The 22,066-nt window shown below is 44.0% G+C and overlaps 1 protein-coding gene across 1 annotated transcript; it reads right to left on the bottom strand.

The window, feature by feature from the left end:
• Positions 1-304: 304 nt before the first annotated feature.
• On the bottom strand, positions 305-21,052 carry fis1 (fission, mitochondrial 1). Its single transcript, XM_072240153.1, has 5 exons — positions 20,968-21,052; positions 16,697-16,829; positions 15,969-16,045; positions 15,777-15,882; positions 305-694 (listed from the first exon to the last, which is right to left on the bottom strand). The coding sequence occupies exons 1-5, from the start codon at positions 21,010-21,012 to the stop codon at positions 597-599; spliced, it is 459 nt and encodes a 152-aa protein (XP_072096254.1). The 5' UTR covers positions 21,013-21,052; the 3' UTR covers positions 305-596.
• Between the last annotated feature and the right edge of the window lie 1,014 nt (positions 21,053-22,066).

The raw sequence follows: 22,066 nt of genomic DNA on the forward strand, positions 1-22,066 counted from the left end.
AGAAGCTCAGCCTCACCTTCTCACCATAAATCTCCAAACCATTTCTCTACATCTCATTCATCTCACGACAATAACACCCTACTTATCCACCATACTCTAACCCCTCCGGTTATTCCAGACTCCACAACTCGTTCCCCCCTCCTCACAAATTCACTGCACCACAAAATTCCACACACAAAACACCTCAGGGCAACAGATACTGCCCCTCACACAGGAATGTTTAATGGGGCAACAGGAGCTGTACATTGCCTCCTCCATATCCTGGGAGCATTTGAAGGGAGTGTGAAGAATGAGACTCTCTGAATTTCTGTCATAGTGTGGCTCTGGCTGACACACACTGTTAAATTGGCTGGTTTATTCAGTTTACAAAGTTGTTATTTATAACATTTACACCAGTGTTTTCCCAAAGGGATAACTGAACAATTGTTCCAAGAACAGTCACTGATACAATATTAGAAAGTAATTAAATATTTTACATTAAACAATGTTCAGTGTAAAGCATTGATGCAGAAAAACTTTAGTCAAGCCAAGGCTCAGTGTTAAAGAGAGGATCATTAAATTAAAGGAAACACTTGCACCATCTTCAGGCACATAGGTCAGGATTTGCCCTTGCTCACGGCCAGTCCGATCAGTCCCGCCATTCCGGCCAGTCCGACGATTGCACCCCCAACGATTGCCATGCCAAGCAGGCCATCTGTGAAGAACAGTGGGAAGGTCAGGATGGTGAACAACACAGAGGAAGAGCTATTGAATGGAGAGGCACAGAAAGATCAGCGTGATGAGCAGCACTCTGGCCAGTGGCCAGAGGGGAAACTCCTGAGTTCAGTCTTGCAGAAGTTAGAGGGATCTCGTTCTATCCCATTCCTGTAAGCAAGTTAAGAAGCTAGACTACAGAATGCAATGCCTTTCACTACAGGGTTTCTAAACAACAATGTGGGCTACTCACTCCATTGCCACTTTCTAAAATAAAGTTACATAGTAACTTGTTCTTAAGTATTTCATGGTGCTGAATCACCTGGTAACATTTATTTGATTGTACAACTTAAACCTGAGAATTTAAGCCCAACGGTATCACAAAACATCCTAGTTAGGTAAAGTGGTGTTTCTAGAGCAAACTGCATACAATTGCCATTTTCTATGATAAAATGACGTAGGAGCTTAAACTATTATGTATTTCATGGAGCTGAATTGTTTGGTAGCATTTATTTGATTGTGTAACTGAACCCTGAGAAGTTAAGCCCAATGGTATCACAAAACTTCTTCCAAACTGGTTAAATCCTCCCTTTGCTGAGGAACTTGCATAAGATGTTCACTTAGTGTCAGGCTCACATAATGGAGAGATAAAATAATACAACATGAAACAGTCTCTTCACCAAGTCTGCATCAAACACAGGTTTAAACTAATCCAATTTTATCCTCGCCACAGTCCTTTCAACTCCTCCCACATTTTCCCCTCTCCTGCAAACTAGGGGCAATTTACAGCAGCCAGTAAACCCACAATCTGCACATCGTTGGGACGTGGAAGGAAACTGCAGCACCTGGAGAAACACACTTGATCACAGCGAGAACATTCAAACTCCACACAGAAACACTGGAGGTCAGGGCTGAACCAGGATCTCTAACTTGACCAGCTGCATTACTGTCCTGTCCTATGACTGTCCGAGGTTACAGGAGCACTGTTCTTTCAGAAGCACATTAAGAACATGGTTTTGAAATTTATATATGGTACTATATATGGAGGAGGAGAAGATGGCGGCGCAACGGCAGCGCGCACGGCCTCTCCGGTGATAAGTATCTGTTATCTGTCAAATAGGGGACCGTGCACAATCCTGATTTGGTGGAGACAGACGTGAGAGTACAGAGGAACATCTGGAAAACCTCTGAAATGCCCGCTTCGCTGCCACTGCTACTGTGTGATAACTGGAATCTCCGGAGCAGAAATCCTCGGCTTTGCGTGTTTCAGCAGCCGGGGCAAGGTCAAAGGCGCTCGGCAGAGGATGGCGCTCGGGAGGCTGTATCGGAGAGGCTGGTTGGAGGCTCGAAGTTTTCAGACAGATGGACTCAGTGTCGGCTGTGGTCGGGTGCTTTCAATGCATCGGCAAGTTGACGGCGCCTGGAGGTTTATGGCAGGGAGTTTCTCCCTTTTGCTGCCTGCTATCGGGGACTCGGGGACTTTTGAGACTTTATTTATCGTGCCCATGGTTTGTTCTTCATCAAATTATGGTATTGCTTTGAACTGTTGTAACTATATGTTATAACTACGTGGTTCTGTCAGTGTTAGTCTTTGGTTTACCCTGTTTTCTGTGATATCACTCCGTGTCTTAATGTATGTATGCATTTCTAAATGACAATAAAAGAGGACTGAGTGTTCTCATAATCTAATCTAAATCTGAACACGTTGCTGTCAGAGAGCAGAATGTGCAGTGGGTCCACCTATGGGAGATTGCTTTCTATACAATGCAGCATGGTGGGAGAGAGATGATAAAGTCATAAATGTACAATTTTAAAAAGGTGGGAAGAAGGCCTGAGGACATTTATTAGACAAGATTTGTTCACATTCAACATCAGATTCAGCAACCTTCAGACAAACTATACTCAAGGAATAAAGCAAGTACAACATGGCGAATATGATGCAGTACATTATTGAGATACAGAGGTGTATTGGTTAGTACAACACTGTACAGTACCAGCAACTTGGGTTCAATTCCTGCCACTGTCTGTAAAGGGTTTGTACATTCTCCACGTGACCGTGTGGTTTTCCTCCAGGTGCTCCAGTTTCCTCCCAAAGATGTACTGGTTGGTGGACTAACTGGTCATTGTAAATTGTCCTGTGACTAGGCTAGGGTTAAAATCAGGGGTTGCCAGTCAGCACAGCTGTATCTTAACGAATACATAAATACAGAATAGACAAGAACTAGAGCGGAAGGAAACGGAAGTGTGCAGAAAAGAAATAGGTTTGGTGATCAGGATAAGATCATAACAAAAGGCAAGATGGTAGTGGAGACACAAGAGATTGCAGATGGTAGTAGAGATGTGAAACTAGAATTAGCAAAGGATCACAGGTCAACTGGGCACCGACTTTACCACTGGATATATACTTAAAAATGGCAGGAAGTATTAATGCTTAAAATAGAGCATTCAGCAAAAACCAGGATGAATTAACAGGGTATTATAACTTCTTATGTAGTTAGGAATAAACAGATCAGCTCATGCCTAAGAGGCTGTAAGTTAGAGAGTGTACACAATACACACCAGGTGGAACCAGATGTCCAAAAAAACTGTAACACCGGTCAGATCAAGAGTCAAGCAGCAGCTGGATTTATCACCAGCACTATGGTGTGACCTCCAAGAGGACCACAATCCTTGTCATGGTTTGAAAGCTTGCGTGCTTTAATGACCCAGACAGTTATGTTGGCTGGAGTCAGGGCTTTATCCTTTGGCTCTTGGTAGGGTCACCCATGCCAAACTGGTCTACAGGTAGAGGTCAGTCTAAGAGTGGTCCACCAGTTCTCCGGGTTCGGGGGTTCAGCTCAGGACTAGCAACCCTGACTGGTAAAACTAAACTGTTATGGAGACAGCAATGAAGAATCCTTCTACATCTGAGTGTGATGGCATTCCTGAGCCTCCACCCGGGACTTGCATGACTGACAGCAGTGAAAACTGAGCTACTGACATGATGAACACTGCCAGAGATGGAGGACCTTCATTGCTGCCCTAAAGGCCGTGGTATAACAGGCAGGAGAGACTATGGTGTGAACTTCTGTCATGTATCGATTAGACTATGATGAGTTCAGAGTAATGCTCAAAAGAGAAAACCATTCAACAGTTACTAAGCTTCTAGCTTGGGCAAGGCCTTTCATTTGATGAGACAGACTGTGGATACACAGAGCATTAGGTGAAACAAAAACAGGTTCAAGAGGCTAAACAGGTTTCTGCTCAATGGGTGCACATACATCAATAGAGCCTTTATAACCCTCGACTTCATTATCAATCAAAAATAAGGTTCAACACTGGAACTATGTAAAGAACAAGTCTGCCCTCAGCTGGAGGATTGTGTGCAATGCTTAAAATACTGAACAGAGTTATAGTAAAGGGTCCTTCCTGGCACATACTCATTAGCTCTCCCTGTATGCAGATGGAATAGAAAAACAGATTATTCTGGCCAAAATGACCAGCAGCAATTTGACTGAGCTGTTTCAAGGGTTTGAACACTGCAAAGAATGAGAAATTTTCTAGTGCACATGTTTGTACAAAGTTTACAGCCTCAGGATATCCAAAAGCACTCTGAAGTGCAAGTGACTAACAGTTTTAAGTACCAGCAAGCTCTCAAGAGCAGCAAACATTGTTGGGATCAAATAATCAGCTGAATCTTCTGCCCTATAACCACCCCACTATTTGATCACATTTCCCAGTCAGTACTGGTGAGGTTCAAGCAGCACCTATCTACTTGCACCACAATCTCATATGACAATTCCAACAGGCAGGAATACATGAAGCTGCAGAGTACAAGACACTGCCCAAAAAATCACAGGCACATCCCTCCCCACCATCAGGAGGAACCTCAAGGAGGCAACATCTAACAAAGGTCCACACCTTCTGGGCCAGGCAGGAGGTACAGAAGTCTGAAGTCTCACGTCACCAGCTTCAAGATCAGCTACTTCTCTTCAACCATTCAGTTCTTAAATCAAACCTGCAAAACCCTGATAACTAATTTAATATAGCTACATTATGTACAACAATGGACATTTTGTCCTAATTCCATTCTTTTTTGTAACAATTGTTTATAATTACTGGGAGACGGCAGGAGAATGGGATAATGAATCAGCCATAATGGAATGGCAGAGCAGATGCTATTGGCTAAATGGCCTAATTCAGCTCTAATGTCTAATTCATGCTTATTTATGTCTTTCTTGTGAATGTTACTTATGTGATACTACATGCCTGTAATACTACTGTAAGTTTTCATTGCACTTGTACATATGACAATAAACTCAACTTTGATTCTGAAGTTTTGGTCACGATCTCTGAAATACTCTCTCACCAACACTTGCCCAGCTATATTTCCAAAATTTAGGTCCAGTACCACCCCTTCTCTAGGATCATCTACATATTGGATGTATGATAAAAACTTCAAGCCTTAAAACATTTCAAAACTTAGTATTCAGGACACTGAAGTCCCCACTACCTGAACCAAAGACCATAGAACATAGGCAGAATTAGGCCACTCAACCCACCAAGTGCTCCACCACCCCATCATGGATGATTTATTGTCCCTCTCATGGCACTCTCCTGCCTTCTCCCCATAACCTTTAGCACCCTCAATAATCAAGAACCTACCAGCCTCCACTTTAAACCTACTCAATGACTTGGCCTCCACGCCTGCCCATGGCAATGAATTCCAGACACACCACGCTTTGGCTAAAGAAATTCATTCTCATCTATATGCTAAATGGACGTCCCTCTATTCTGAGACTGTGTTCTCCCATCCTAGACTCACCCACTATAGGAAACATCCTCTCCGCATCCACTATCTAGACCTTTCAATATTCAAAGCAACACTAACAAAAAGTCAGCAGGTCAGGCAGCTTCTGTGGAAATAAAGTCGACATTTCAGGCCGAGACCTTCTTCAGGATGGAAACAGAATGGGGAAGACGCCAGAATAAAAAGGTAGGGGGCGGGGAAGGAGGCTAGCTAGTATGTGATAGGTGAAGCCAAGTGGGTGGGAAAGGTAAAGAGCTGGAGAAGAAGGAATCTGATAGGACAGGAGAGTGGACCATAGGAGAAAGGGAAAGAGAGGGATCCAGGTGGAAGTGATTGGCAGGTGAGAAGAGGTAAGAGGCCACAGTGGAGAAAAGAGGAAGAGGGGAGGGGGGGATATTCACCAGAAGGAGAAACCAACATTCATGCCATCAGGTTGGAGGCTACTTGGGGAATACAAGGTGCTGCTCCTCCACCCTGAGGGTGGCCTCATCTTGGCACAAAAGGAAGCCATGGATCAACAAGTCAGAATAGAAATGGGAATTAAAATGTTTGGCCACTGGGAATTTCTGTTATTGGTGGATGGAGCAAAGGTGCTCAATGAAGCACCTTTACGATGGGTCTCACCAATGTTCAGGAGGCCGCATCGGGAGCACTGAACACAACAGATCTGCAAGTGAAGTGTTGCCTCTGGGCCCCAAATGGAGGGGAGAGAGGAAGTGAATGGGCAGGAGTAACACTTGGGCCGCTTGCAGGGAAAAGTGCCGAGAGGGAGGGACGAACGGACAAGGGATACAAGGGAGTCACGGAGGGAGAGATCCCTGCAGAAACTGGGGGGGGGGGGGGGGGGGGGTAAAGATGTGTTTAGTGATAGGATCCTCCGGAGAGGATGATGTGTTGGATGCGGAGGCTCATGGGGTTGTAGGTAAGGACAAGAGGAACTCCATAACTGTTAAGTCGGAGGGAAGATCGGGTGAGTGCAAATATTTGGGAAATAGAGGAGATGTAGGTGAGGGCAGCGTCCACAATGGAGGAAGGGAAACCCCATTCTTTGAAGGAGGGGGACATCACTGATTTTTCAGAAAGGAAGGTTGCATCCCAGGAACAGATGCAGCGGAGGTAAAGGAACTGAAAAAAGGGAATAGCATTTTTACAGGAGACAGAGAGGGAAGAGGTATAGTCAAGATAATCATGGGAATTGGTAGGTTTATAAAATAAGTCAGTTGACAGTTTGTCTCCAGAGATGGAGACAGATAGAGAAAGGGAAGGGAGGTGTCAGAAATGGACCAGGTGAATTTAAGGGCAGGGTGGAAGTTGGAGACAAAGTTGATGAAATGACAAGCTAATCCTGGGTCCATGAAGCAGCACCAATGCACTCTTCTATATAGCAGAGGAAGAATTGAGGAATATTACCAGGGAAGGTTTCGAGCACGGACTGTCCTATGTAACCAACAACAAAAAAAAATCAGGCCTAGCCAGGACCCATGGCTACTTCTCAAGTCTAGAGATAGTGGGACAAGCCAAAGGAAAAATTGTTGAGGGTGAGGACCAGTTCAGCCAGATGGAAGAGGGTGTTGGTAGAAGGTAATTGGTTGGTTCTTTTGTTAAGATAGAAGCATAAAGGGACTGAACATCCATGACAAAAATGAGGCAGTCAACATCAGGGAATTGTAAGTTACTGAGGAGATCTAGAGCATGAGAAGTGTCGCAGATGTAGGTGGGAAGAGACTGAATCAAGGGGGATAGAATGGAATCAAGGTACAAGGACTCGAGTTAAATGGGACAGGAGCCGGCAGAGACAACAGGCCTACTCGGACAGTTGGGTTTATGGATCTTGGGTAGGAGGTAGAAGCGGGCAGTGCAGGATAAGGGAACTATGAATTTGGTGGTAGTGAATGGGAGTTCTCCGGAGTGGATGAGATCAGTGATGGTGTCAGAGACAGTTTTCTGATGGTCCGGAGTGAGGCCCTCTTCAAAAGTAGATGTGAGGAGGTGTCTGACAGTTGCTGCCCGGCCTCAGCAAGGTAGAGGTTGGTGTGCCACACTGACCTCTATTCAATAGGTTTCAATGAGATTTCCCCCACCCCCATTCTTCTAAACTCCAATGAGTACAGGCCCAGAGCCATCAAATGCTCCTCGTACATTAAACCTTTCATTCCCAGAAACATTCTCAGGAACCTCCTCTGATATACTTCCAACTTCAACATGTAACTCTTTCAACATTCGATAGGTTACAATGAGATCTTCCCTCATTCTTCTAAATTCCCAGTGAGTACAGGCCCTGAGCCATCAAACCTGTTCAATCCTGGAATCATTTTCATGGACTTCCTTTGAACCCTCTTCAATGTCAACACATCTTTTCTTAGATAAGGGGCCACAATACTCCAAGTGTGGTCTGATCAATGTCGTATAAAGCCTCAGCATCACATCCTAGTTCTTATATTCAAGTTCCCTTGAAATGAATGCTAACATTGCATTTACCTTCCTCACCACAGACTTCCTTACTATTGCCTCAACCTGCAAATTAACCTTTAGGGAATTCTGCACAAGGACTTCCTAGTCCCTTTGCACCTCTGATTTTTGAATTTTCTCCCTGTATAGAAAATATTCCTTCTACCAAAGTGCATGACCGTACACTTCCCTACACTATATTCTATCTGCCAATTCTTTGCCCATTCTTTCAATCTGTCCAAGTCCTTCTGCAGACTCCCTGCTTCAACGCTACTTCCCCTTCCACATATCTTCAAATTGTCTGTAAATTTGGCTAGAAAGCCATCAACTTTGTCATTCACATATAACTTGAAAAGAAGCAGGCTTAATACCAGCCTCTGCAGAACATCACTAGTAACTGTCAGCCTACTAGAAAAGGCCCCCCATTATTCCCGTTCTTTTACTACTGTCAGTCAGCCTATTTTCTATCCATACCAGTATCTTTCCTGTAATACCATGGGCTCTCATCTTGTTAAGCAGCCTCACGTATGGCATCTTTTCAAAGGCCTTCTGAAAATACAAGTGAACATCCACTGACTCTCCTTTGTCTATCCTGCCTGTTAGTTCCTCAAAGAATTCTAACAGATTCCTTAAGGAAACCGTGCTGACCTTGGTCTACTTAATCATGCGCCTTCAAGTACCCTGCAACCTCACCCTTAATAATGGAGTCCAACATTGTACCAACCACTTAAGTCAGGCTAAATGGCTTATAATTTCCTTTCCTCTGCCCTGTCCCTTTTTGAAGAGTAGGGTGACATTTGCGATGCCCTTTTCTCACTGTTACCATCAGGTAGGAGATATAGAAGCTGAAGGCACACACTCAGCGATTCAGGAACAGCTTCTTCCCCTCTGCCATCCGATTCCTCAAATGAACATTGAACCCGTGAACACTACCTCACATTTTCAGTATATATTATTTCTGGGTTTTTGCACAATTTTTAATCTATTCAGTATACACATACTGTAATTGATATACTTATTTTTTTCTTCTTCTATATTATGTATTGCATTGAACTGCTGCTGCTAAGTTAACAAATTTCACAACACATGCCGGTGATTCTTTTTTTCCAGTCTTCCAGAAGCATGCTGGAATCTATTAATTCTTGAAAGATCATTACTAATGCCACCACAATCTCTTCAGCTACCTCTTTGAGAATCCTGGGGTGTAGCCATCCGGTCCGAAGTTCAAAAAATTTCTAAGTGAATTTATTATCAAAGTACATATATGTCACGATATACAACCCTGAGAATTATTACTTCTGCCCCGACACACTCAAACTTCTAGCATATTGCTAGTGTCTTCCACAGTGAAGACTGACAAAAATTCTTATTAAATTCATCTGCCATTTCCTTATCCCACATTACTTCCTCTGCAGCTTCATTTTCCAGTGGTCTAATAACCATTTTTGCCTCTCTTTTACCCTTTATATATCTGAAAAAAGCTTTTGTTATTCTTTGATATTTTTAGCTAACTTACCTTCAGGAGAGCTATTCTTATGGATTTTTTTTTTAAGTTGCCTTCTGTTGGTTTTTGAAAGCTTCCCAAACCCACTATTTTTGGCTACATTATGTGCCCTCCCCTTTGCTTTTGTCATCCTTTAGAGGATGAGAGCATCCTCCATTCTTCACCTTTGGGGATGCATCTATCCAGTGCCTTCTGACTTGTCCCAGTAAGGCCAGCTGTTGCTGTTCTTCCATCATCTTGGGTAGTGTCCCCTTCCCATCAACTTTGGCCAGCTCCTCTCTCATGCAGAGCAAGGGTTCTACATCTTCCAATCTATGTCACCTATTTCTAAGGATTTGATTTAATTCTTTTACCAACAGAGCCACCTCAATTCCTCTGCCTTCCTTTCGATACATGGTATCAATGCACATTAAGCTCCCCAACTATGATCTTTTCAACCACGACTCAGTGATACCCACCAATCCCTACTCTGCTACAAGATCATCTACCTTATTCAGTATACTGTGTGCATTCAAATGCAACACCTTAAGACCTAAATCTATCACCCCATATTACACTGTGACTCATCCTACTGACAGTAATTTTGCCCCATCATCTGCCTGTTCTTCCTCACTACACACTGCATCAATTTATATACCGACAGCTCCATCCTTAAGCCTATCACTACGATTACCATCCCCCTGCCAAATTAGTTTAAATCCCCTCCAACAGCCCCAGCAAACCTACTTGCAAGGATATTGGTCCCCCTCTAGTTCAGGTGTAAGCAATCCTTTTTGTACAGGTCATACCTTCCCCAGAAGAGATCCCAATGATCTAGAAATTTGAAACCTGGCTCCCTGCACCACTTCTTCAGCCACTCATTCATCTGTACCATCATCCTATTCCTGCCCTGACTAGCACATGGTACTGGGAGTAATCCAGAGACTACTACCCTGGAGGCCCTCTTCTTCAGTCTCCTGACTAACTCATACTTATTGTGCATGACCTCTTCCCCCTTTCTACCCATGTCATTGGTGCCAATGTGCACCACGACCTCTGGCTGCTCACTCTCCCTCTTCAGAATCTTCTACAGCTGCTGAAACATCCTGGACCCTAGCAGCACAGCATCTTGGCTTCTTTCGTGGCCACAGAATCTGTTGTCCATCCACTGAACTATCAAGTCTCCTGTCACTATCAGTTTGCCTGACTTTATCCTTCCCTGCTGAGCCTCAGAGTCACCAGATTTCCACTGGCCTGGCCTGCCTGCTCCTGTGCCCTGATAAGTCATTTTCAACTCCCCACACCCCCCCCCCCACTAGCAGTATACTTATTGCTGAGGGGCATGGCCTCCAGGGAACCCTGCACAAGCTGCTTACTCCCCTTACTTCTCATGGTGGTCACCCATCTACTATCTGTGTGTGTGACCACCTCAGTAAAAGTCTTTCAGCTTCCCAGCTGGTCCTGAGTGCATCCAGCTCCAGCTCCGGTTCCTTGACCTTGTCAGTCAGGAGCTGAAGTTGGGTGCACTTTCTGCAGCTATAGTCATCAAGGAGATGGTTATGCACCCCGAAATCCCACATTTCACAGAAGGAGCATTCTACTTCCTGAACTACCATCCTGCCTACACCTGTTATACCTTTAACTTCTCAAACTTAAGTTCAAGCCCGCAACCATTCTTGTCGAAGGCAGTTGAGCTAAAGCTTGACCACTCTAAACACTGCCCACTCCAACTCCTGCACTCCAACAATGGTTTAAACCTCGCCCCTTTTTATTGGCCCTTGCTAAGTTACTTTTAACCCAAGCAACACTGGCTCTGCAAACAAGCCCTGACAGGTCCCACTCACTTCTGAAAACCGGTGCGCAAAGTCCACAAGGAACTGAAGCCAACTCGCTCAGTGATCTCTGGCTCCGTAGACAAGTCCCAACAGGCCACGGTCACTTTTTAAATCTGGTGCATAAAGTCAAAAAGGAACTACTTCCAACTCACTCCTTGACCTCGCACTCTGCAGACAAGTCCTGATAGGCTCTTTTCCTCTTACACCTATGATCTGTCTATATATCTTCTCCAGGTTGTTAGACCAACAAAGTGACTGTCCTCCTTTCTGATCCACCTATGTAGCCTCACTTGAAAACCTTTCTATGAGATCTGTCCATTACTACAGGATTGGACTCCAAAGACACCTTTTTTAAGATCCCTCCCTACTCCCATTATACCTGATGATTCTCTTTCCTGGAATCTTGAATTACTAACTCCAAGCATCTTTCAAAAACAACACCACCCACAAAATACTGGAGTTCAGCAGAAATGTCACCTGTCCACCGCCCTTCATAGATGCCGCCTAACCTGCTGAGTTCCTCCTACGTTGTGTGTTGCTTCTTTCAAGCACACCTCTACGACAACAAAACACAAGGCAATGTTAACAGGATACAGCCAGAAACCTGAAATCCAGGAGCTCAGAGGTTGAAGTTTTTGAACACACTGTTGATGAAGGTTAAGGGTGTTGGGAAAGTAAGAAATGATTCTCTGATTCTGGGTAATAGCTGGTTAAAATTAGGTTCCAGCTTGTGTATGCTCTGTTCTGTGAAAAGTTGGAGAGACTGTCCTTGACTGAAAAAAAAACCGCCTTCAGTGTTTTTTTTAAACAACTCACAGCTGTCCCTTTGAGAACGATCTGTGGGCTGTATTCACACATGTTGCATACATCATGTCTTATGAGTTCACATATTGATCTATGGTCCCACCTTGTGTCTATTCAAGTTTCACTGATAAGGCAAGAATTTGTCTGTATTTAAAACCCATGATTTAGTGTACTCTCTTATCTAATTAAGTTCGCTATGACTTGGCAGGAATACCCTGGTATCTAAGTGTTCTTTGTCTGTTAGTCCTATAAACTGTAGCATTCCTGCTTGTTAAATCAGAAGCTCCTTTGAGCCGCCAGAGAGACAGGTAGAAACTCTGTCTCTTTGATGTCTGGCTTGAAGTTTTCTCGCCGGCTGAGCACGGACAATAAAATAGTGAAAAGGTTAAAGTAAAGACTTGTGTGTGGTATGATAATTTGGTCTGGCAAAATTTAAGTTTACACTGTGACTACTGTCTTTGTCAACTGTTGCTTCTTTAATTTAATAAGTTGATTGTAGTTTTAACCAATACATCAGTACCCAGTGTCCTGAACTGTAGCTTCCCTTATACCACTGTTAACAAAGCCCTAAGTGGAATCTCATCCACTTGGTCCGCCCCTTGTCTCTTCCCTGGAACAGAAGGATAGAATTTTCCCCAGTCCTCGCCACCGTCCACACGAGAAAGATCATTGCTTTGTCTCTGTTTGCCCTTTTTAACTGCTCCCATTCATTCAGTAACCAGAGAACTGCTTAACCCACAGTCACCCTGGTTTCACCTGATCTTTACAACGCCCCACTCCCTGCAGCTCTGAGTTTTCGCTGGACAACTGTCACATGCCTGGTGAACCTCCTTTAGGTCAACTCCAGTATTAAGGCACAACCTACCCCAGCAGCTAGGACATTTTCAAAAGGAGGCGAATCCCAAGAAGTTGACAATAGACAATAGGTACGGGAGTAGGCCATTCAGCCCTTTGAGCCAGCACCATCACTCACTGTGATCATGGCTGATCAGCCACAATCAGTACCCTTTTCCTGCCTTCTTCCCATATCCCTTCACACCGCTATCTTTAAGAGCTCTATCTAACTCTTTCTTGAAAGAATCCAGAGAATTGGCCTCCACTGCCTTGCATTCCACAGAACTACAACCCTCTGTGTGAAAAAGTTTTTCCTCAACTCCGTTCTAAATGGTCTACTCCTTACGCTTAAACTGTGGCCTCTGGTTCTGGACTCCCCCAACATCGGGAACATGTTTCCTGCCTCTAACGCGTCCTTTCCCTTAATAATCTTATATGTTTCAATCAGATCCCCTCTCATCCTTCTAAATTCCAGTGTATACAACCCCAGTCGCTCCACATATGACATTCCCGCCATCCCTGGAATTAACCTCGTGAACCTACGCTGCACTTCCTCAATAGCTAGAATGTCCTTCCTCAAATTTGGAGACCAAAACTGTACACAATATTCCAGGTGTGGTCTCACCAGGGCCCTGTACAATTGCAGAAGGACCTCTTTGCTCCTATACTCAATTCCCCTTGTTATGAAGGCCAGCATGCCATTAGCTTTCTTCACTGCCTGCTGTACCTGTGTGCTTACTTTCAGTGACTGATGAACAAGGACAACTGGATCTCGTTGTACTTCCCCTTTTCCTAACTTGACACCATTCTGCCTTCCTGTTCTTGCCACCAAAGTGGATAACCTCACATTTATCCACATTAAACTGCATCTGCCCACTCACCCAACCTGTCCAAGTCACCCTGCATTCTCATAACATCCTCCTCACATTTCACACTGCCACCCAGCTTTGTGTCATCTGCAAATTTGCTAATGTTACTTTTAATCCCTTCATCTAAATCATTAATGTATATTGTAAATAGCTGCGGTCCCAGCACCAAGCCTTGCGGTACCCCACTAGTCACTGCCTGCCATTCTGAAAACGGACCCATTAATCTCTACTCTTTGTTTCCTGTCTGCCAACCAATTTTTTTTATCCATGTCAGTACCCTACCCCCAATACCATTTGCCCACTAATCTCCTATGTGGGACCTTATCAAAGGCTTTCTGAAAGTCCAGGTACACCACATCCACTGGCTTTCCCATGTCCATTTTCATAGTTACATTCTCAAAAAATTCCAGAAGATTAGTCAAGCATGATTTCCCCTTTGTAAATCCATGCTGACTCGGACCAATCCTGCCACTGCTATCCAAATATGCCGCTATTACATCTTTTATAATTGATTCCAGCATCTTCCCCACCACTGATATCAGACTAACTGGTCTATAATTGCCTGTTTTCTCTCTCCCTCCTTTCTTAAAAAGTGGGATAACATTAGCAACCCTCCAATCTGCAGGAACTGATCCTGAATCTATAGAACATTGGAAAATGATTACCAATGTGTCCATGATTTCTCGAGCCACCTCCTTAAGTACCCTGGGATGCAGACCATCAGGCCCTGGGGATTTATCAACCTTCAGTCCCATCAGTTTACACAACACCATTTCCTGCCTGATGCGAATTTCCTTCAGTTCCTCTGTTACCCTAGGTCCTCTGGCCACTATTACATCTGGGAGATTGTTTGTGTCTTCCCTAGTGAAGACAGATCCAAAGTACCTGTTCAGATCCTCTGCCATTTCCTTGTTCCCCATAATAATTTCACCCGTTTCTGTCTTCAAGGGCCCAACTTGGTCTTAACTAATTTTTCCCTCTTTACATACCTAAAGACATCCATCATTAAGGACCTTCACCACCCAGGACACGCCCTCTTCTCATTCCTGCCATCAGGGAGGAGATACAGGAATCTGAAGCCCCACGCTCAATGTTTTAGGAACAGCTTTCTCCTCTCTGCCACCAGATTTTCGAACAGTCCATGAATACTACCTCACTATCTATCTTTTGCACTATTCATTAATTTTTATTGTAACATGATGATTTTTTTTTACATCTTGTACTACACGGCTGCTGTAAAACAAATTTTGTAATCTATGTCAGGAATAATAAACCTCATTCAGAATGGTGTGCAGTTCTCGAGATCTGGTTATGAGGGAAATACAATGGGATTAGTTGAAAGGGCTGGGTGATGGCAAGAACACTATGGCTAATGGGCCAGTTCCCATGCTGAAAGAGTTTGTGAGAAGGCTCAGCAAGGAACTAGATAATAAACAGAGAGAAAGTTACAGGAATACAAGGTCGCAACAACAAAGTGCATTGCTCTTCAAAAGAGCTACTGCAGGGCTGATGAGGCCAACTTCCTATGGTGTCCTGTAAGAACTTATTCTTGAAATTGACAATCACGTGAGGTGTGCCAGTCCTTGTAGGTCATAGTCCATTTGAAATAGAAGGAAATACAATGTGTAGTGCAGAACCCAGGCAGATTCTAAAGATATATCGATCTCATTTCTATGCATACCTTCAGTGTCACAACACTGCAGTTGTACTGGGCAGATGACCACAGTATAGTCCAAGAGATGGGTTTCAAAGGAGAGTAGAGTACAAAGTTAGAAAATAAGAGTACAAAATCAGAGACTGAAGGAAGGATTTCCAGAATTCAGAGCCTCGGTATTTGGAGGCAACGGAGCAATTACACTCAAACAGGATTGGAAGATCAGAAATTGAGAAACCCATATATCTGATTTATGAGGCCATGGTGCAAAATACTGAGATGGACGCAAAAACAAAGAAAATTGAGACAGCTTATATTGTGTGGCAGGCTCCCAGTTTATGGACTGCCTCAGCATTCCACATCTCACCTCTCTGCATCTTTTTGTTGATGAGTTTTTCCAACTCCAGGCACTGCTGGTTGTGTGGCTCATTTTTCAACATTGAGCGAATGAATTTCAGAGCTTTCTCGTATTCCTGAAAGACAGAACAGTTTTCTCACACTTTAGAAACACAAGGCACATCCAGTCAAAGCTAGAAGCTAACGAGCTGTAGACATTCACCTTCAACCGATAATTCCCAACGGCCAGGTAGAAAATGTAATCTCTCTGCTCCTCTTTGGATGAATCAGGATACAACTCTGAATAGAAAAAGAGGGGAAAACAGTGTGAGAGAAAGACAATGGGAGAGAAGACAGCAACTGAAAGTTAACTGAGGACCCACAAATTCACATACTACTCTCGCCAAAAGTGGTCAAAGTCTTCCCCAAGCAGAGAGCCTGACCTGGAACTACCTTACTTTCTGAACACTATCATCGTGTAAGCAGGGTCTGAGAATTGAACCTCTGCCTCATCCCCTACCCTCAGAAGTGCAAATGCTCTCCTTCATTAACAATTTTTCACGTGCCATATCTCAAATGCCATCATGGCACAGATAATGTGAATGGTCAGTCTGTTTGCCAGGGGAGGGAGTCCAAAACTAGATGACATATGTTAAGGTGAGAGAGGGAATACTTAAAGGGGACCCAAGAAGCACGTTTATCACACAGAGGGCGATATATATGGAACAATCTACCAGTGGAAGTGATAGAGGCAGATACCATTACAACAATTAAATGAAATTTGGACACGTACATAGATAAGAAACCTTTGGAGGAATGTGGACCAAATGCAGGTAAATAGGACTAGCAGTTCCAATGGCCTGTTCTGTGCTGTATTATGCCTTGACCCTAAGTTAGCCCTGCCACCTGAACAAGTCAGTGGGACAGAAGTGTGTTCATGGTGTGGCTCACCCTCCAAAATGGCAACTCCTTTAACGACGTCACTAGAGTATTTGCTCCGGATTAGGCACCAGGCATATTCAAACTGTGTGGCTCTGGAGAGCGAGCCCTGCCTCAGTTCTGCATTGTACTTCTTCTCAAACTTCTGCAAAACAGGCAACACAAATGTGGTGACGGAGCAGTATCTACCACACAGTCAGTGTTTCTACCTACTGCTGGATTCAGAACTGCCTCGCACTCTTCTCTCTAACACTGCAGCACGTCCCTCAATACCCCACAAACCTCAACCAATTTCCCACAACTCCATGTACTCTCCTGCTCACCACTCATGCAAAGGCACCAACCCAGCCCTGCTCCCACCCATCAATCCCCCTTCCAGCCCCATAATCACCCTACTCCCTACATCCCTCTGGGATCCACCCGTACACCCCTATCAACCAACTCCCAAGCCTTCCTCTCTCCCATTCCCCCGTCTGCAGAGCCATTCTCCTGTTGCCACACAACCATGGGCATGCCCCCCGGCCTACAGTGCCCAGGTGCTCCTGGCCCCCGCCATCCTACAATCAATCCTTAGGTGCCCCACGCACAATCCCCAAGCATCCCACCCATAGCAGCCCCACACACAATCCCCATGCATCTCCCCCCTCCCACCACTGCTCCCATGCAATCCCCAGGACCCCCCCCCCACACAACTCCTCCATGTAAAATATTAATAACTTCTGGTCTTTTATCCCTAGTTTAATATAATGTTTTCTTCTGTCCCACCTCTAATTTGTGCTATACCAATCTGCCATGAAAGTAACAAATTTTAATTTATCAACAATCAACAAATCCTTTGTTATAAAATCATATACTTTATATATTGACTTAAATCTATCAAAATTGTGGATATAATGGGTCCTATTGACATTGTCTTCTCTACTTTCCGAAGAGCTTTTGCATATGATGTGCCCATTTCTTCCCAAACATCCTGCACTTCCACAGCTTTCTTATTCACAGGACACCATGCCTAAACAGTGCTATGTTCCCCTCAACAAACGCTACATTTTGGCCTACTGTATTCTCCACAATTACCATGATCATGTTCTCCACCACACCTGCAACACCATTTTTTACCCCTACATACAGCTGCTACATGGCCAAACTTTGGGCATTAAGAACATCTCAAATGGAGTGACACATAGACTCGAACTATATAACTCATATAACCTAAATTAACCCAATCCAGTAACTTTTTATCATCAAATTTAATCAACACCAATAAGTTACACTACTGTGCAAAAGTCTTAGGCACCATAAATCTGTATATAAATTTTATATTCAGATGTTTACCTTTTGTCTTCTGAATTGGTGTCAGCAGAAAAGCCCAAATTTTAGATTTCCAAACACTCATTTTCCAAAAACATTAAATGTTAGAGAATTCTTTGTATTTTTTTAAAGAAACATTAAATTATAGATCACTTTTCAAATAAAATCTTGATTACTTCGTAGGTATATAGCCAAGTGCATGATTAAAAAAAAGATAACAAAGAGGATGCTAATGATCAATGACATAATGAGTTGAATGAACTAAACTAATTAACTGAAACAGAAACGGACGTAGAAGGGATCAAACTGGGCAAAGGACAAGCAAACTAAAAAGATGAGGCTGTGGCAGATGTGACAGTTTAACCTTCAAAGTCATCAAATCAAAGCAACAAGACACAAGTAATCATCCTGCATCAGCAAGGTCTCCCCCAGCAGAAATTTTGCAGTAGCAGGAGGTTCAAGTGTTTGGCATTATATCCAAGCTCTTTTAAATAAAGAAAAGGGCAAGGTTGAACACCAGAAATGCAGCAGTCGGCCACAGAAACTGAGTGCAGAAGACAAGAGATACTTCAAGCTGAAGTCCCTTCTAAATTGGAAGCCGTCCAGCATTGCTATCAGCTCTGAACTCTCTGAAACCACTGGAACCCAAGTACACTCCTCTACAGTTGGGAGAAGTACTGTCAGAAGCAGTCTTCATGGAAGAGTTGCTGCCAAAAAGCCATTCATCCATGCTGGAAACAAAGCCAAGAGACTCACCAACACACAAAAACACAAGGACTGAGGTGCTGAACAATGGCAACAAGTGCTGTGAACTGATGAGTGAAAATTTGAAATTTTTGACTCCAAGAGGAGGTAGTTTGTCTGTAGAAAGAGCTAGAAGAGTGCTACATGGCATGAGTGTCTGTAGCCAACAGCGAAGCAGACGGGGCGGGGGGGGGTTCACTGCTGGTTTGGGCTGCGAATGAAACTAGTGATCTCGTCAGAATTAATGGAATCCTCAATGCTCAGAAGTACAACCAGATTCTCATCCATCACAGAATACATCAGGGAGGTGTCTGATCAGTACAAACTTTATTCTGCAGGACAGTAATGCCAAACACATGGCCAAGGTCATAAAGAACTATCTTCAGTGGGGAAAAAAAAACAAGATCTGCACAATATTAGATTAGATTCAACTTTATTGTCATTGTGCCGAGTACAGATACAATGCCAATGAAATGCAGTTAGCATCTGATCAGAAATGCAAAGAATAGTGTTATTCACAAAATAACTGCAAATAAAAAGTGCTACAGCACACAAATATAGAAGTACTCAGACAGTACAATATGGGTGCAATACTGCTTGGCGCTGTGACGTGAGGTTCAGCAGGGTCACAGCCTCGGGGAAGAAGCTCTTCCTGTGCCTGCTGGTGCGGGAGTGGAGGCTCTTATAGTGCCTACCGGATGGGAGGAGAGTAAAAAGTCCATGGTTAGGGTGAGATGCATCCTTGATAATGCTTTTTGCCCTGCCCAGCAGCATTTATAGTAGATGTTCTCATGGTGGGCAATTGGGTGCCGATAATCCACTGGGCAGTTTTCACCACACGCTGGAGTGCTTTGTGGTCCGATACGGGACAATTGCCATACCACACTGAGATGCTGTTGGTGAGTATGCTCTCAATGGTACAGCGGTCAGTATCCTGGGACAGAGGTGAGCTTTTTTCATGCTCCGCAGGAAATAAATGGCGCTGTTGCGCCTTTTTGATCAGGATGGAGGAGTTCAGGGACCAGGTGAGATCCTCGGAAATGTGGACACCAAGGAATTTGAAGCTTGATACATGCTCCAGTACAGCTCCATAGATGTAGATGGGGATGTGAGTGTAGCTCCTAGCATGCCTGAAGTCCACAATGATCTCCTTGGTCTTCTAGGTGTTAAGGGCCAAGATGTTGTCGGCACACCACACGGCCAGGTGCTGGACCTCGTCCCTGTAGGCCGTCTCGTCATCCCCTCTGATATGGCCTCCACAGAGCCCTGATCTCAACATTATTGAAGCTATCTGAGATTACCTGGAAAGTCAGAAACAAGCCAGACAGCCAAAGTCTGCAGAAGAACTGTAAGTTCTCCAGGATGTTTGGAACAACCTTACAGCCAATTTTCTTATAAAACTGCACAGCAGTGTACCCAAGAGAACTGATGCAGTTTTAAAGGAAAAGTGTCACACCAAATATTGATTTGGTTTAGTTCTTTTTACTGTTTACTGCTCTTTATTTTTTTTTTGATATTTAGAAACTTTTCATTATTTTTGAAAGCATTTTTGCTTTACAGAATTTTTTAAGTGTCAAAAACTTTTGCACAATACTGTATCTGCTCTTACTCCACCACCAAACCTTTTTAAACGTTTAGCGTCTGTAACTTCTCCACCAGCTAAATTATTTTAACGTTGTCCATGGATACATCTAGGCACTCCTGTAGTTACTCCCCCAAAGCCACTATCATTCAATACATTATTTGGTATTACTTTCATTCCTTCCATAGCTTTTAAACCTAAAATTTTCTCACGTCTTTACAAAGCACTAAGAGCCCCATCTCTTACAGAATATTGTGCGAACTATATCTAACGTTTTACTTAATTTCTTAATCAACTTGGATCACTATCAGAAACAGATCTACGCTCAAACCTCAGTAATATCTTAAACTCTTCCTTCTTTTATTTAAAATATGTCTACTGCCTTCATCACTCAACTCGCCGCTTATTTTTTTCGTTTCCCAGAAACTTGCCATTCGCCTTCCTCCGTACAACTCCTATGACCCAACACTATCTCCCGTTAACTACCCCCGTCTGTTTCTTGGCATCTCCACCCCCTTCCTGTCTGAGAGTACCTCCCAACAACAAGCTCAGTCAACAACTCCACCGGACAGTAAAACTCTTTTCTTTTCTTTTCCCTCACCCTCCGCCTATTTTCGTCCTCTCCCTCTCCCCCTCCCCGCTCTTTTACCAGCAGGTCGTCCGACGACACGGTCTCGTTCACAATCGCCTCCATTGTTCCGGAAGTTTACTGTTACGTCAGTCACCGCCCTTCGTACGCATGCGTGTTGTTGCTGGACCCTCCGTAGGTTCAGCAGGCAGCAGGGCCCCGCCATGTTTGTTGCTGGCAGCCGTTGCCCGTCAAGGCGGGGCTCAAGACAGTGAATAACCAGTTAGTGATCATTGAGAGTAATAAGTGAATCACCGCTGAGAGTGGTCAGCGAGTGACTGTTGAGAATGATCAAAGCGTTTGAACAGGGTGGATGGAATTACAACGAAATCAGCCATAATCCACCCCCTTCCTGTCTGAGAGTAACAGACAGGTGGAACAGAGGCTGATCCTTGTCCCTCGGTTTATGTCGAGACTCAGACAACATACCGGAACATGGTTAAATGTTACAAATGGGAATGCACTCACAAATAAACGACAAGCACGTAATTATTTACTTTTACTGTTACATTTATAAAATGTGCACGTACTCATTGGTAAATAAACAGAGACGCACAGTTGCACAGCACCGAGAAAGCCCTTAATTTCATATGTGTGCATGCGAAACAAGAAGCATACTCAAGCTACTCTCAGCACCTGGCTCGGTTTCCTGTAAACGCTTCATCCACGTACTAAGAATATACCTAATAAATCTGCCTTGACCAATTCCATACCAGATACTCTGTGTGGGGGTGGGGGAGTCACCCCTCAGGTTATTACTTAACCTTCACCTCTCCGTCCTCTGGAGGTAGTGATACTTCAGTAAAGGGACAGAACGATCTCGGAGTACAGTTACTATTGATAATTTGGGAGATCAGATCAGGACATGGTCGGGTCCTGGGGAGTGTCATAGAACAGAGGGGCCGAGAGGTGCATACTTCTCTGAAAGCGATGTCACAAATAGGATTCTGAAGGCGGCATTTGGCAGACTGGTCTTGTCAGGGCGTTGAATATAGAAGTTGGAAAGTCTTGGTACAGTTACATAAGAAATTGGCGAGGCTGAATTTGGAGTACTGTACACGGATTTAGGCACCCTGTTGTGGAAACCTGAAAGATTTACCAGGCTATTGCCTGGACTTGG

This window comes from Mobula birostris, chromosome 22 (assembly GCF_030028105.1).
Source record: "Mobula birostris isolate sMobBir1 chromosome 22, sMobBir1.hap1, whole genome shotgun sequence".
NCBI lineage: Eukaryota > Metazoa > Chordata > Chondrichthyes > Myliobatiformes > Myliobatidae > Mobula > Mobula birostris.

Excerpts from the sequence above, each read along its gene's own strand:
- fis1 (XM_072240153.1), bottom strand. The coding sequence starts at position 21,012 with ATGGAGGCGATTGTGAACGAGACCGTGTCGTCGGACGACCTGCTG. Across the intron at positions 16,046-16,696 it reads AGGAGTTGCCATTTTGGAGG|AGTTGTATCCTGATTCATCC; the intron begins GTGAGCCACACC and ends TTTTCTATTCAG. Across the intron at positions 695-15,776 it reads CAACAAAAAGATGCAGAGAG|ATGGCCTGCTTGGCATGGCA; the intron begins GTGAGATGTGGA and ends TGTTCTTCACAG.